This window comes from Chlorocebus sabaeus, chromosome 11, assembly GCF_047675955.1.
Source record: "Chlorocebus sabaeus isolate Y175 chromosome 11, mChlSab1.0.hap1, whole genome shotgun sequence".
In the NCBI taxonomy this organism is placed as follows: domain Eukaryota; kingdom Metazoa; phylum Chordata; class Mammalia; order Primates; family Cercopithecidae; genus Chlorocebus; species Chlorocebus sabaeus.
Window position 1 is genome coordinate 127549562 of NC_132914.1, and position 14173 is coordinate 127563734.

The following is a 14173-nucleotide window of genomic DNA, read 5'->3' on the forward strand; positions in this document are numbered from 1 at the left end:
CATGCAGATCCCTGGGCTCCACCACCAAGAGATCCGGATACAGCAGGCCTGGGCAGGGCCTGGGAATCTGCATTTCTATCAGGCTTCCAGGCGAGGCCGATGCTGATACATTCCACAGGGTGCGCTTGGACATGTGCCATCTGGTCCAACATGTTCATCATCTAGCGTGGAAAAAAGAATGCAGAGAGCTTAAGTGAACAGAACAGAACCCAGTTCCTGGGGAGCCAGGTCAAGACCCCCTGCCTCCACCACCCTACCCACCCCAAAACATCCCCCTTGTGGCCAGACTGTGATATTCAGGATTTGTTCACATTTTGTACACAGAGAACACACGAACTTCAGCCTTACCAATCGCTCTTTCCCTCTGGATGAATATTCCCGGATAAACTGCTTGGGTACACCTGCCATTGCCATGCTGTCCTTCTAGTTAGTCCCTCTAGATCAGGGGCCTCGGGGCCAGGGAAGAGGCTGGGCAGCTCTTCAATTCAGCCCAATCAGAATGACATGATGAATATGAAGGGAGAAGGGAAATGTTCTGAAAAATTACATTGGAGGGATTCACAGGAATTACCTTAGATCTTGTTTTTCAACTTCATCTCTTCCTTTACAAACAAAATCTGGATCATAGGTTTAAAGGGGCTTTGAGATCCTTGAATGAAAGGAACTAGGTCAAAGCTTGCTCTGCATATGTGGTTTTCTGCTTTAAAAACTTGGGAAACTGATTGGTTACAGAATATAGTTCAAAGCTCTGGACGCAGCATTCAGGGTTCATGATGAGTTTCTTTTCCATCTAGTCCCTGTCACCCCCAACACAATCTATCCAGCTCATGTTTTCAGCTTTACATGAAGTAACTTGCGATTTTTCTGTTCTCTGTTTCCCTTCCCTGGGATGCTCCTCCGCCCAACATTAGTGAGTGCTGGTGGCCATTCCTAAAAATGCATCAGAAATGTCCAAGTTTCCTGCTTCCCTTTAAAAACGTTTGAGCTGTCCACCAATAGATGAATGGAATAAACAAAATGTGGTCCATCCAAACAGCAGAGGAAGATCCAGCCATAAGGAGGACGGAAACTCTGACACGGGCTACAATGTAGGTGAGCCTTGAGAATACGGCACTGAGAGAAAGAAGCCCGACACAAATGGCCACCTAGTGTATGACCCCTTTTCTACTAAATCAACAGAAAAGGAGACAGAAAGCAGATTCGTGGTTGCCAGGGTAGTGGGGGGAGAGGGAGATGGAGAGTGACAGTTTTATTTTGGGATCATGAAAATGGAACTAGAGGTAGGGGGTTGCATAACATTATGAATGCATTAAATATCGTGGAATTGTTCACTGTAAAATAGTTAATGTCGTGTTATGTGAATTTCACCTCAATTAAAAAAAATAGCCAACCAAAGCCATCAGGTGAGGCCCAGCAAATCTGAGCCTTCATTCTCCCCTAGTAACTGGCTAGGACTCAGCAGCCACTGGCCCTTCAGGTCAGCATCCACGTTCCCAATTGCCACACTCCCTGCTTCCCTTGTTGAGCCATCAGCGGGAGGGCAGAGTGTGTTTTATTCACAGCACTTAACGAGGTGCGTTTAGCAGTCCAGATGCTCACATTTCCTTGCTTGCCAACTTCTAGAACCCAGTCTGTCCCTTCTGCAGCATCATCCCCTGTGACTCCCCTGCCTGGACCTGGTGTGCCTCCTGTGCTGGATGACTTGCGGTTCTCTAAATACCTCACATGTGCTCGGACCAACACGCCCTGCCATGCCGATCCTCCTGCTGCCTGCAAACCCAAATCAGCCTTTAGGGCTTCAGCAGCATTGAGTCACAAAGCATCCCTCAGCAACCTCCCTCTGAGCACCCACAGGATTGGTGGCACTCTGTTCACCTTCCTTGGTGGGTGCACCCCTCCAGATGCGGCTCCCGGAAAAAGAATCTGTATCTATTCACTTTTATGCTACGAATAGCATAGCATTCATAGCTTCTGATCCCAGAAGGGGTCCTGGTTGTGCTGTCAACATAGAAACTTTTAAAGGTCACATTTTTTTCCTTGAATTTCTTTTCAATTTTTCTTTGAGTTTTCCTATTTAAATGTTAAGTGAGCTTCTTGCGACATGATGTTTACACTCTCAGAAGAATTAGGGGTTTTGCCTCTGTCTTGTTACATCGCTACTCATGTCTTTAGAAACTATTTCATACTTCACACACCAAGACACTCCAGCGATGTTCTTTAGCAGAGGCAAGGAGTTTAGGCTTATAGAGAAAATAAAGCAGAGGGAGAAGTGTTACTTCTACAGGTCCATTCATGGTATTTTTCTCCCGAGTTGAGGCTGTAAACATGTTTCTAGTTTTATAGCTCCATCTGCTGGCAGGCTTCAGAACGTCTTTCTCATCAACACCTTAAATCCTCGGAAAAGTTATGTTCACATTGTATTCCAAAAGGCACCATTTAGTTTTTACAAAGCGAAAGCCTTTGGAAAGCTATTTTTCTTTCATACTACTGTCTTCCAATGCCTTCTGACCTCGCCCCAAGTTTATCAGGCTTCTCTGAGCATAAGAATAGCAATGGTACTTCCTAAAATTCCTTGCACCCATCCCAGACCTCCTGGAATCAGCATGATCTGGGAGTCTGTATTATTTGGAAATTCCCTCAGGGAATGCTTACACTCAGGCTAGTGTGGGAAACGCTGACATCTAACCTGCCCCTTTCATGGCACAGATGAGACACAGGATTTGGAAGGTGACTTGGGGAGCCATCAGCCCTCTCCAGCCCCCAATTCCCAAGCATCCGCTTTTAAGTATGAGTAATAAGCAATATGTAGGCTTATTACTCCATCTCAAAAAAAAAAAAAAAAAAAAAAAAACAGGAAAAAGCACTATGTTTACTGTATAAATGCAGCTTTAAACCTTTCTGCAGAGGCGACCGTATTTCTACTACCTCCTACAATCATTTTTATAGTTCTGGAACATAACAAGTCAGGCAGTTAGTAAGCCTCAGTCCCACTTCCACCTTGACAAATAAACCTGTTCTATCTTACAATATTTCCGGTTGTTTTGTGGCTGTTGGCTTTGCCTCAATGAGGCAATTAACTCCTATGGAGGGCACCTAGCTCGGCGTAGATCCGGTCAGTACCACCTGCGACGCCTTGGAAATGCAGCCGGCGGGCCCCACCTGCGGAACGTGCAGCCTGGAATCTCTGGTCTGCGTCCCAGCCTGCCCTGCAGGTGATCCCCCTCAGGTGAGGGCTGAGAACCCCTGCGGTCCACGTTGGCAGGCACCCAAGGCACAAGTCATTGAAAGCTAAGGTTCTAGGTAACGGCCGCCCGGCATCTTAGACTTGCATTGCAGCTTTATTTACTCTGGAGGCAAAGTTCAAATCTCTGTGTGATAAGTGAAAGAGCTTCCGACGTTAAGGGCCAACCCAAGATCGAGTCCACTCCTACAGTGGGGCGCTCGGTGCCCACGTGGCCACAATTTCGAAGTCCATGGAGGGTCAGCTTCGTGCACTGCTGCCCAGTTCCATGAGCTAGGAAGGAACTGGCCCGACCCTGTGTCGGCCTGCAGGGGGCTCGCACTGGGGGACTGCAGGAGCCAAGCCAGCGAAGGCCAGGGGTCTGGGCGAAGCATAACAGGAACAGGGCGGGGCCTGGGTGGGGCGGACTGGGGCTTGTGGGGAGGGGGCAGGGCACGTGCGGGGTGTCTGGCGGGACCAGGCGCGGTCTTGGAGGGGTGGGGTCGGGGTCTGTGGGCAGGGCGGGGCCTGGCCTGTGGGGCCTGTGCGGGCTGTGTGGGCGGGGCCAGGCGGGGTCTCCGAGGGGCAGAGGCGAGGCCTGGGGGCGGAGGCAGGGCCTGTGGGGCGGGGCGTGCCTGGCCTGTGGGGCCTGTGCCTGGTGTCTGGGCGGGGCCAGGCGGGGTCTCCGAGGGGCAGAGGCGAGGCCTGTGAGGCGGGGGCGGGGCCTGTGGGGCGGGGCGTGCCTGGCCTGTGGGGCCTGTGCTGGGTGTGTGGGCGGGGCCCGGCGGGGTCTCCGAGGGTCAGAGGCGAGGCCTGTGAGGCGGGGGCGAGGCCTGTGAGGCGGGGGCGGGGCCTGTGGGGCGGGGCGTGCCTGGCCTGTGGGGCCTGTGCCTGGTGTCTGGGCGGGGCCAGGCGGGGTCTCCGAGGGGCAGAGGCGAGGCCTGTGAGGCGGGGGCGGGGCCTGTGGGGCGGGGCGTGCCTGGCCTGTGGGGCCTGTGCTGGGTGTGTGGGCGGGGCCCGGCGGGGTCTCCGAGGGTCAGAGGCGAGGCCTGTGAGGCGGGGGCGGGGCCTGTGGGGCGGGGCGTGCCTGGCCTGTGGGGCCTGCGCCGGGTGTCTGGGCGGGGCCAGGCGGGGTCTCGGAGGGTCAGAGGCGAGGCCTGTGAGGCGGGGGCGGGGCCCGTGAGGCGGGGCGGGGCCCGTGGGGCGGGGCGTGCCTGGCCTGTGGGGCCTGTGCCGGGTGTCTGGGCGGGGCCAGGCGGGGTCTCCGAGGGTCAGAGGCGAGGCCTGTGAGGCGGGGCCGGGGCCCGTGAGGCGGGGGCGGGGTCCGTGAGGCGGGGGCGGGGCCCGTGAGGAGGGCGGGGTCCGTGAGGCGGGGGCGGGGCCTGTGGGGCGGGGCGTGCCTGGCCTGTGGGGCCTGTGCCGGGTGTCTGGGAGAGGCCAGGCGGGACCTGTGAGGCGGGGGCGGGGCCTGTGGGGCCTGTGCGGGGTGTCTGGGAGGGACCAGGCGGGATCTTGGAGGGGCGGGGCCCGGGCCGCGGCCTGTGGGGCGGGCTCATCTGGTCCCGCGCCCGCTACATTGAAAACCGCCATTCGCTGGGCAGCCAATGAGGGCGTGGCGCGCGCCGCTTTCCGCCGTTACTGGGCGTATGGTGCGCTGCCACGAGGCCGGCGTCTGGAATGAAGTGTTCCTCCGCCCAGGAAAAGAGCGCCGGTTGCCCGCCGCCCGCGTGTCCCTGGCTTTCTCGGGAACCCAGCGCCGAAGGCGAGGTGGGCGCAGGCCGCAGGAGGTCCTGGGAAGTCGGCGGCGCGGAGGGATCTCCGCGGGAGCCGTTGGGGCTGTTGGCCTCGGGCTAAGGTGCGAGGACCAGGACTCGGGCGAGGGCGGCCGTCCAAGGTGCGGGGACCGGGGTGCGGGGGCGGCGGCCGGGGGTCCGGGATGTGGAGGTGAGGCCCGAGGTGTGGGGACAGGGGTGCGGGGGCGAGGTCGCAGGTGTGGGGGATGCAGGAGCCGGGTGCGGGGACGAGGTCCCAGGTGCAGGGGATGCAGGAGCCTGGTGCAGGGGCAAGGTTGCAGGTGCGGGGGCTGCAGGGGCGAGGTGTCAGGTGTGGGGGTTGCGGGACCAGGGTGAGGCGCTGAGACCCGCCTAGCCGGGGCTGTGGCGCCGGGGTGTGGGGGCGAGGACCCAGGTGCCGGGGATGCAGGGGCCAGGGTGCGGGGGCGAGGTCGCAGGTGCGGGGGGGTGCAGGGGCCAGGGTGCGGGGGCGAGTTCTCAGGTGTGGGGGTGCGGTGCCGGGGTGAGGCGCTGAGGCCTGACTTGCCGGGGCTGTGGCGCCAGGGTGCGGGGGTACAGGGGTCGGGTTGCGGGGATACAGGGGCCGGGGTGCGGGGGTACAGGGGCCAGTGTGCGGGGGTGAGGTCCCAGGTGCGGGGGTGCAGCGGCCGGGGTGAGAGGCTGAGGCCTGAGTTGCTGGGGGTGCGGGGGTTGGGAACAGAGGTCTCTGCAGTGGCGGCAGTGCCTGAAACTGCGGGGACCCGGGAGCCCTGCAGGAGGGCCTTCGGGACCTCCCGCCTGACCCACTCGGTCGCGGGACGCGATCTCTGCGGAGGGCGAGGCCCCCTTCCCGCGTCTGCAGCCGCTGCGCTGCGTCCCCGGGACCCTTGGGAGCCGGACGTTGGGAAGAGGAAGGAGCTCCGGAGGACCGCAAGTGAGGCGGCGACCGCAAGGGCCGGGCTCTGCGAGGCTCGGGGGTTCTCGCGGGTGCTGGCGGCCGGGCCCCTGGCACCTGTGGAGGGAAAGGGGCGGCGGGGCGGCGGGGGCCTTGGGAGCTCCCGGGATGGATGCCCTCGCTGTCTTCAGCCCCTGCGGCCTCCAGGGTAAAGCCGGCTGGAGCCCTGCGCAGCCTGTTCTCTGCGCGCTTTCCTTTGCGTTTTTAAGTTGTGGCCAGAGAGACCCCGCTGGCATAGAATGTACCGCCCAACGGTTTTAGGCGTGTGGCGCGGTGGTGGTTCCCACGTGCATGGCGTCGTCCTGAGCTCAGCGCCGGAGGGATGTTGTTAGGTGGAAGAGTCTTTGGTAGAGCTGGTAATGAATCGGGCATGTGATTTCCAGCGAGTGTGGTTACTGGAAGCACACACTTGTTTTCTGACTTTAAGAATTCGATATCCAGACTGAGGTGGTTTTGAGACTGGAAGGAGATAAAGCTGAAAGCCGGAGTTGTGCTGGGAAACCTGGACGTAGAGCGCTGGGCCCGCCAGGTATTTAGTGACCAGCACAACGCGCCGCCCTGGATTTCAGGCCCTGGAGATGATGAGGATCAGCTGGAGGGCTGCTTCCAGCCGGCTGCTAACTCGCCAGGGCTGAGAGCCGCTCCCCACCCCGTAATTTCTGTTACCAGCCCGTCCAGATGCTGCCTGTCAGGGAACAGGCTTTGAGAACTGCATTTCCTGCTGGAGATGAGAGTTCAACTCGTCCCAGTTTTTTAATCACTATTTCACACCATTGTTTGTAAGGTGTCAAGCGGCCATCTGGGTGCAAGGGCGTCCATTGTAATTCGCAGCCTAGTTGGAGAAGCTATGGAGTGCAGGGATGTGCAGAGGGAGAAAGCAGGTTACCATGTAGTAGAGTGACCGTGGCCACGCCGGGGAAACGGCTTTCGGAGAAGAGGGCAAGGGATGGCCTGCGAGCTGGTCCTTAAGTGGTTCACTGGATTCTTGTGGTTTCAGAGGAGGGCGAGGCTTTGTTTAGCGGAGACTGTGCTGTGGTATAGGGTAAGTCACGGAATTGATTGTGATAGGAAGCAAGTAGCGTTTGCTGGCGTCTCAGGCAGGTGCTTTCAGACTGATTTCTAGATCCGCAGTCCCCAATCTTTTTGGCACCAGGGACCGATTTCGTGGAAGACAATTTTCCCACTGACCGGTAGGGGACGGTTTCAGGATGAAACGGTTCCACCTCAGATTATCAGGCATTAGATTCTCATCAGGAGCATGCAAGCCAGATCCCTGGCACGCGTACTTCACAGTAGGGTTCACACTCCTAGGAGAATCTGATGCCTCCACTGATCTGACAGGAGGGGCGCTCAGCTGTCATGTTTGCTGCCGCTGCTCACCTCCTGCTGTGTGGCCTGGTTCCCGTACGGGTCCATGGCCGGCGGGCTAGGGACACTGCCTGTGGATTATCGGCAAGAGACTTTCATGCACCATGTGCCCAGTGTGTAAATTGAGTATGCATACGTAACCATTATCATGATGCACACATTATAAAATAAATATAAAGCAGTTTAACATGAGGTTTAAAGTTAGTTGTAATATGCTGGCACCTCAGCGGATTATCTTGTGTAAACTCCTTTGGAAATTGCTGACTTAGAGTAGGGGGTCTTATACGATGAATGTTTGCTTTAATCCTGTAAAATACAATAGGAAGTCAGAGGTTTTTAAAATTGAAAAATGGCATTAGATTTGTCTTTCTGTGAAGATCATGAAGCAAGAATTTTAGAAGCTGTTAAAATTCAAAGGATGAAAAAGATAACGTGACTTAAGGCAGAGTGATGGTAAATGATGTCATCGCCTGCCCCATGTAGAACCTTTGATGGTTTCTCATGTGTTGAGTATCCAAGCTGTCTGCAGGACCCTGAGCAGTCCGCTCCCTGCCCACATGAATTCCTCCGCTCCCCTTGTTCCTTCCCTTTCCAGTCCCACCGGCGTCTTTTGGTTCTGCATCCAATTCAAGCACTTATGTGTGGGTTGTTACCGCTTGTGTGGAAGACTGGTACCACCCTGCCTTCCGATTCCTGATTCTCCATTTCAGCTTAAGTCTTGTTATAGGCAGGCCTCTTTAGGGTTTACATCAGTTCCTACTTTCTTTTTGGTAAGAACATTCTGCTTATTTCCTTCATCACACTTTTTAACACGTGGAGTTATGATTTTACCTGCCCTTTCCATTAGGGCTGATGTTTGTTGACTGCTCACCGGAGGTCAGTGTGAGTTCTCATTTGATCCTCACCATTAACTTGTGCAGTAGGTTATTCCAGCCATTCGACAAAGAGTCACAGGCTATGTCGTTTTCTCACGTTGTCTAAAATGTGAAGGAGTTGGGCTCGGGCAGTTGAGCTCCGAGGCCTCTAGGCTTAATAGCCTGATGACACTGTGTACCACCGCGGCGAGGGTGAGAGGCTGTCATAGCTGAGCCCAAAGCTGATCCCAGCTCACAGGAAGCACTTAGTGCCACCATGATGTTGAAGAAATGGGGAGAATGGTCCTGGCAGATGTAGGAGAAATAAAGTAGTTTTGAAATCAATGACTCCATTCTTTTTATGTAGATACAATATAGGTGGTGATGCCACTCCCCAAGAATGAGATTATGGGACATGAGGGAGAAGAGATACTAGTTTGGGTATGTTCAGCGTAAGCCACACATGGAACTCTGGGAAGATCCAGGAGAACTCATTATGTATGCAGAAGGATTATCTAAGGGGCCTGGCGGGACACTTGCCACAAGTGCCCTGTTTCTGTGTGTGTGTGTGTGTGTGTGTGTGTGTGTGTGTGTGTGTATGTGTATCTCCAAATGGGAAAGAAAGAACCAGCCACCAGCATGTTAATTCTTTCAGCACTTTCTCCTCCTAAGTCTGTTTATAATAAATAATCCAAATGAAAAACTAAGTCTTCTATTAAAATATGTTTTCCCCTTTGGCCCTACAGCAGTGCCCAGTGCAAGGTAGGCAACTGAGTTTGCTGAATGTAGGAACGTTACATTAAAAAACTGTCATTACAGATTAGAAGGATACATACTAATTGCCTGGCGAGCTTACTTTTGAATCTCAAAGACGTTTAAAGTAACATTGTAGAAATGGTCAAATGCAGTTGCCTCCATTGAGTATTGTCTTCAAGATTGTTTCCTCTCCAGAAATAGAAAACAATGACTGGGCGAGCCAGAGCCAGAGCCAGAGGAAGGGCCCGCGGTCAGGAGACAGTGCCGCTGGTGGGCTCCACTGCTGTGAGTGTTTCACCATTTCTGACTATTCAGAAAATGTCCTTGAATCTTGATCAGCCTAGGCTGTTGAAAATAAACTAAAAACTGTGCTGGGAAGGATATAGGGAGTGAGCAAGGCAGATCATGTCCTGTTTCCTCAGGATATTAGAAGCTGATTCATGACTTTATTTGGTGACTCTTCTCTCAAATTTCTTTTTAAGAATAAAATATTTGACTATTAATCTAGATAGGTGTTGGTTGAATTCCTGAGACTTAAGACTGGACATTTTCTCTGGTGTCTGTGACCGCTTGACAAAAAGAATGTTCTTTATTTTTCTCTAACTACAGAGTCAGCAGCCTGGTTATATTCAGCCTAGGTCTCAGCAGCCACCAGCAGAGGGGGAGCTATTTGGCCGTGGACGGCAGAGAGGAACAGTAGGAGGAACAGCCAAGTCGCAAGGTGAAGAGAAAGTAACAGGAAGTCTTAACAACTGTGTTCAACATATGCAGCAAATTTTATTGAATTAAAACTTGTTATAAAAATTTGTGCTGAAACTGTTTAAGAAACATTTCCTTATAATGTTGCCATAACACGCAAATACAATTGTGGAAAATACTTAAATCTAATTTCTTAAACATTCTATGTATCAGTCTTCACCAGTAAATAACTTAAAAAGAAAATGATTACTCAGGATTTCAAATTTAACTCTATGAAATGGTTCCCTATCTGTAACAAGGTAGTGTCTACCTGTAGAGGTAAAGATCATTGTGGCCATTAACTAATACGTGGCATAACAAATGAAGGCCCTGTTTTGTCATCTTTCACTGCTCTTTGGAGATTATACCTGAGAATTGCTTGTCACAGTAAATGCTCAAGTACCTATTGTTTTGTAGAAATTAATATACGTTTAACAGATTATTACCAATTAGACATTGTTTGGACCTTGATTTTCCTTCTGTAAAGGGGATGTGGATGCACCGAAAGGTTCTTAAACAGCACAGTGGCGTGAGCTCTGATTTGTGTTTGAAATAAATCACTCTGGGAGCTGCATGGAAGGGCGAATTAGCAAGGTTCCCAGTCTTGTCCGTTCTGAAATCTGTCCTCTTTGAGTGACAAAATCAAGCTTTGTCTCAGTGTCATAGCAGTACTGTATATCTCAAGCGGAACAGATTTCATCATTGTTTTTATTCAGAAACTGGCAATTGGATTTTTGCATCCAGAACCAAATTTTTCAAGACAAATTAAAACTTTTTAAGGAAAAAAATCAGCCTTTATGACCCTTCAGTGTCATCAGGTTGGATTCAGTATGCATGATTTAGTGTAGTTACTCACACAGTGCCATCAATACTTTAAACCAAGTCTGTGGGATAAAAAACTCACTGAGAGAGACAAATATGAACAGTTACATATTTAAAGGATTTTTAGGTAGAGCCTCCTCCAAATCATGAGGTACAGAAACTAACATGGAAGCGCCTTTTAAAGTGCTTTAGATGTGATATTTAAAACTTATTGCATGCCTGTGATGCTTATTCTCAATTTTTCAGGTGAAAGAATCAACGCTCATGTTAAATAACTGGTTTCCAAAGTACAGCAAGAACTGAAATATTTTAAGCCACTGTTATTTCTCTGAGGAAGTCTAGAAAGTAGGCAGTTCTGGTGTTTGTGGTCAGAAGAGAACTGGACTCTGATCTTTTTGTTCTTTTGTCCTGGGCCCATGACTGCCATAATTAAGACCTCTGTTTGGTTCAGAACTTCTGTATTCGAGCCCTCCCTGCCAGATCCAGATTCCAGGCTCCATGGGCAGGGTAAAGGGGCAGGAAGTACAAAAGTCACAAGTCAGCTATTGGCTCTCTTATGGAATGTTTCCAAAAGTGTCATCCTACAATTTCTGCTTAAGTCTCTTAGGCCATCCCTAACCATGGGGAGGGTGGAAATTTTGGTCTATTTAAGTATATTATTCCCAAAATAGAATTTTTTTTAAGAGGGATTGGTTATTGGATAGTCAACTGGTAATCTCTGTTACAAAAGATAATATGCCTATTAATTGACAGCTGGAATTTTAACACTTGACTACAAAGTTCATATTGGTTTTTTGGCTCACATCATATTGTCGATCTGAGATATAATTGTATAATTTCAGCAAATCAAATGACTTAAATAATTTAGGTTCCTATAACCACAGCTTGTAGCAGTAAGCATGAACTGATTAATCACAAGGTTATTACCTGTTACCAGTATGAGATGCGTGTCATGGCCATAGAATATGTGCAGATACAGAAATCCATTCTTCTGATTCTGAATGGAATCAGGTAGTGAGGAAGTTGCATTTTAGATGTAAGTTTTCTAATCCAGGTTACAGATTTAAACCCTCTAAACCACCAATTTCTATAGCTGTAATTGCATCATGACAGACTGTGGAAAATACATGAAGACCTTTAGATAGTTATTAGACTTACAATACAGAAAAATATTTTCCCAGTCAGTAAACATATGCTCCTGCACTCTCGCACCACAGTCCCGCCGGCTTGATCTTTTCAAGGTGTACATCTCTTGAAAGAGTGCATCTGCAGCTTCCCAGCACAGTGACAAGAAAGCCTTTATGAATGAAGTTATAAATAGGAAACCGTTCTCTCGTTAGGCTGGCAGATACCGAAAACATGTTGATAGGATTGTTTTATGCATTGTCTTCTACACCTCAGTATCCTTTGGATTACATACATTAGCACTGTGGGAGTTAATGTTGTCATCCTTTACTTTGTGCTTTATTTCAAGTAGATAATTTTTCTTCTTTTTTAAGAACTCCAGATATCTGCTGGATTTCAGGAGTTATCATTAGCAGAGAGAGGAGGTCGTCGTAGAGATTTTCATGATCTTGGTGTGAATACAAGGCAGAACCTAGACCATGTTAAAGAATCAAAAACGGGTAGGTTAATTAAGAATAAGTTTTTGTGAGATTACGGCTCAGGTACACAGGACAGTGAATTGAGGCACTTTAGTTTAGGTATTTATTCGGTCAAGGATCCTGCATGGCTTTTGCATTTTCCTCTCTCTGTTTCTTTTGGCGTTGATGAAATAGGTTATAGATAATATCTTGAACTGCACATTTTGAAACGTCATCTCATTAAATATTAATAGACAAAACTCTTTGCCATGAAGAGATTTGGTTGGTTTTGTTGCAAAATTATTTGTAAATTACTTAGTCTAAGGAAGATCTGTTTCTAAATGTATGCTTCTTTAGAAATTCACCTAAAGAGGTAGACTAGTGGTCTCCAGAGTCGGATGCTGTCTGCTGCTCTTAGCCTTGGTTTATGGAACTGTGCCTGCCTTGTCATGGTAGGAAGGTTTCAAGGAAAAATAAACTTGATATTTTGTTAATTGACTGTAACTTGCTTTTCCAGGTTCTTCAGGCATCATAGTGAGGTTAAGCACTAACCATTTCCGACTGACATCCCGTCCCCAGTGGGCCTTATATCAGTATCATATTGACTATAACCCACTGATGGAAGCCAGAAGACTCCGTTCAGCTCTTCTTTTTCAACATGAGGATCTCATTGGAAAGTGTCATGCGTTTGATGGAACAATATTATTTTTACCTAAAAGACTACAGCAAAAGGTTATTTGGCAAAAGGGAGATGGGGAATTTCCACTTCAAGGCAAAACTACTACAATGTAAGATAGTTCACGTGGCTTTTAGAGAGACCCCAGGAGTCTCCTGTCTGATATGACTTGGAATAAACACATAGGGTACTTTGGCATTATTGTAGCATTGTCAGATTTGTCTGGATAACTTGATGGTTACAATTGAATTATAATACACTTAGCCACTCTTTTTCTCAGAGCCATTTAAAAAAAATCCAGTTGAAACATTTTATAGTTTTCAGTGTTGCCTTATTAAGCAAGCAGTCTGTGATTGGGCATAGTTGTCCTTTAAGGATTTAAAGTTTGGGTTTTCCACCTCTCTGGCTTCAGGTTACTGAAGTTTTTAGTAAGACCCGGAATGGAGAGGATGTGAGGATAACGATCACTTTAACAAATGAACTTCCACCTACATCACCAACTTGTTTGCAGTTCTATAATATTATTTTCAGGAGGTATGTGTTTTATTTCAACATTTTATTAAGAGGAAAACCAGCAAAGTTGAAATAATTGTACATTGATCATCTACATTCAAGTCTCCTAGATTTTCAACGTTGGCTGAGATTATTGGGTTTCTCTGTATTGCAGTAACTTAAGGTGTGGTTTACTGATAGAAAATTCATCTATTTGCTTTAAGGAAGTATCCTGCCTTTCCCTCCCTAATTCTGTTGACTTCAAATGCTATCTGAGCTTGTGTTCAGACGCTCATATCCTCGAGAGAGAGGATGTTGCAGACTTGGTGTTCCTGCTCCCCACCGTGGGTCCTTGGTCAGGAGGAGGGCAGAGTTCAGCTCGCTTGTTCCACTGCAGGAGATACACTGCGTGCTGGATAATTTGCTTTCAGGGTACATACCACATATTCCCAATCCAAAAGTAAGACACATGGTCTGCAAAAATTTTTATTTTTTGAGGGGGATGAGAAACAATCCGGATGAGGCTGAAATTTTCGTGAGAATAATGGGGCAGAATACTTGTATTAATTTAAGTCAGTGATAACTGACACTGATAGGACAATTCATTGTGATAAATACTCGTTTTCAGTTAATATAACTGGTAGATTATTTTTCCCTAAATGAGGGGTTGGCAAACTTCTCTCTGCAAAGGGCAGATAGTAAACATCTTGGGCTTTGAAAGCCGTGCCATCTCTTGCAGCTGTTCCGCTGTACTGCTGGACCACTGAAGCAGCCAGAGGCAGTGTGTAAGTGAGCGGTCATGGCTGTGTGCCAGTAAAACTGTTGGTGGTGGATGCTGAAATCTGAATTTCAGATAATTCATGTGTCATGAAATAATCTTTTATTTTTTCCAACCTCAAGGATATTTGAAAACCATTGTTAACTCGTAGGCCATAAA

General features: G+C 49.4%; 1 protein-coding gene across 3 annotated transcripts in view; it reads left to right on the top strand.

Annotated features, from left to right (window-relative positions):
* Positions 1 to 4854: 4854 nt before the first annotated feature.
* PIWIL1 (piwi like RNA-mediated gene silencing 1) overlaps positions 4855 to 14173 on the top strand; it is a 38099-nt gene continuing 28780 nt past the window's right edge. For 2 of the 3 annotated variants that reach the window (XM_073021234.1, XM_073021235.1), the window contains exons 1-6: positions 4855 to 5114; positions 9121 to 9210; positions 9535 to 9646; positions 11985 to 12110; positions 12586 to 12800; positions 13157 to 13278. In XM_073021234.1, the coding sequence (XP_072877335.1) occupies positions 9133 to 9210; positions 9535 to 9646; positions 11985 to 12110; positions 12586 to 12800; positions 13157 to 13278 (653 nt within the window). In that variant the 5' untranslated portion in view covers positions 4855 to 5114; positions 9121 to 9132. The remainder of the gene's footprint in view (positions 5115 to 9120; positions 9211 to 9534; positions 9647 to 11984; positions 12111 to 12585; positions 12801 to 13156; positions 13279 to 14173) is intronic. The other variant, XM_008005222.3, reaches the window with a different exon arrangement.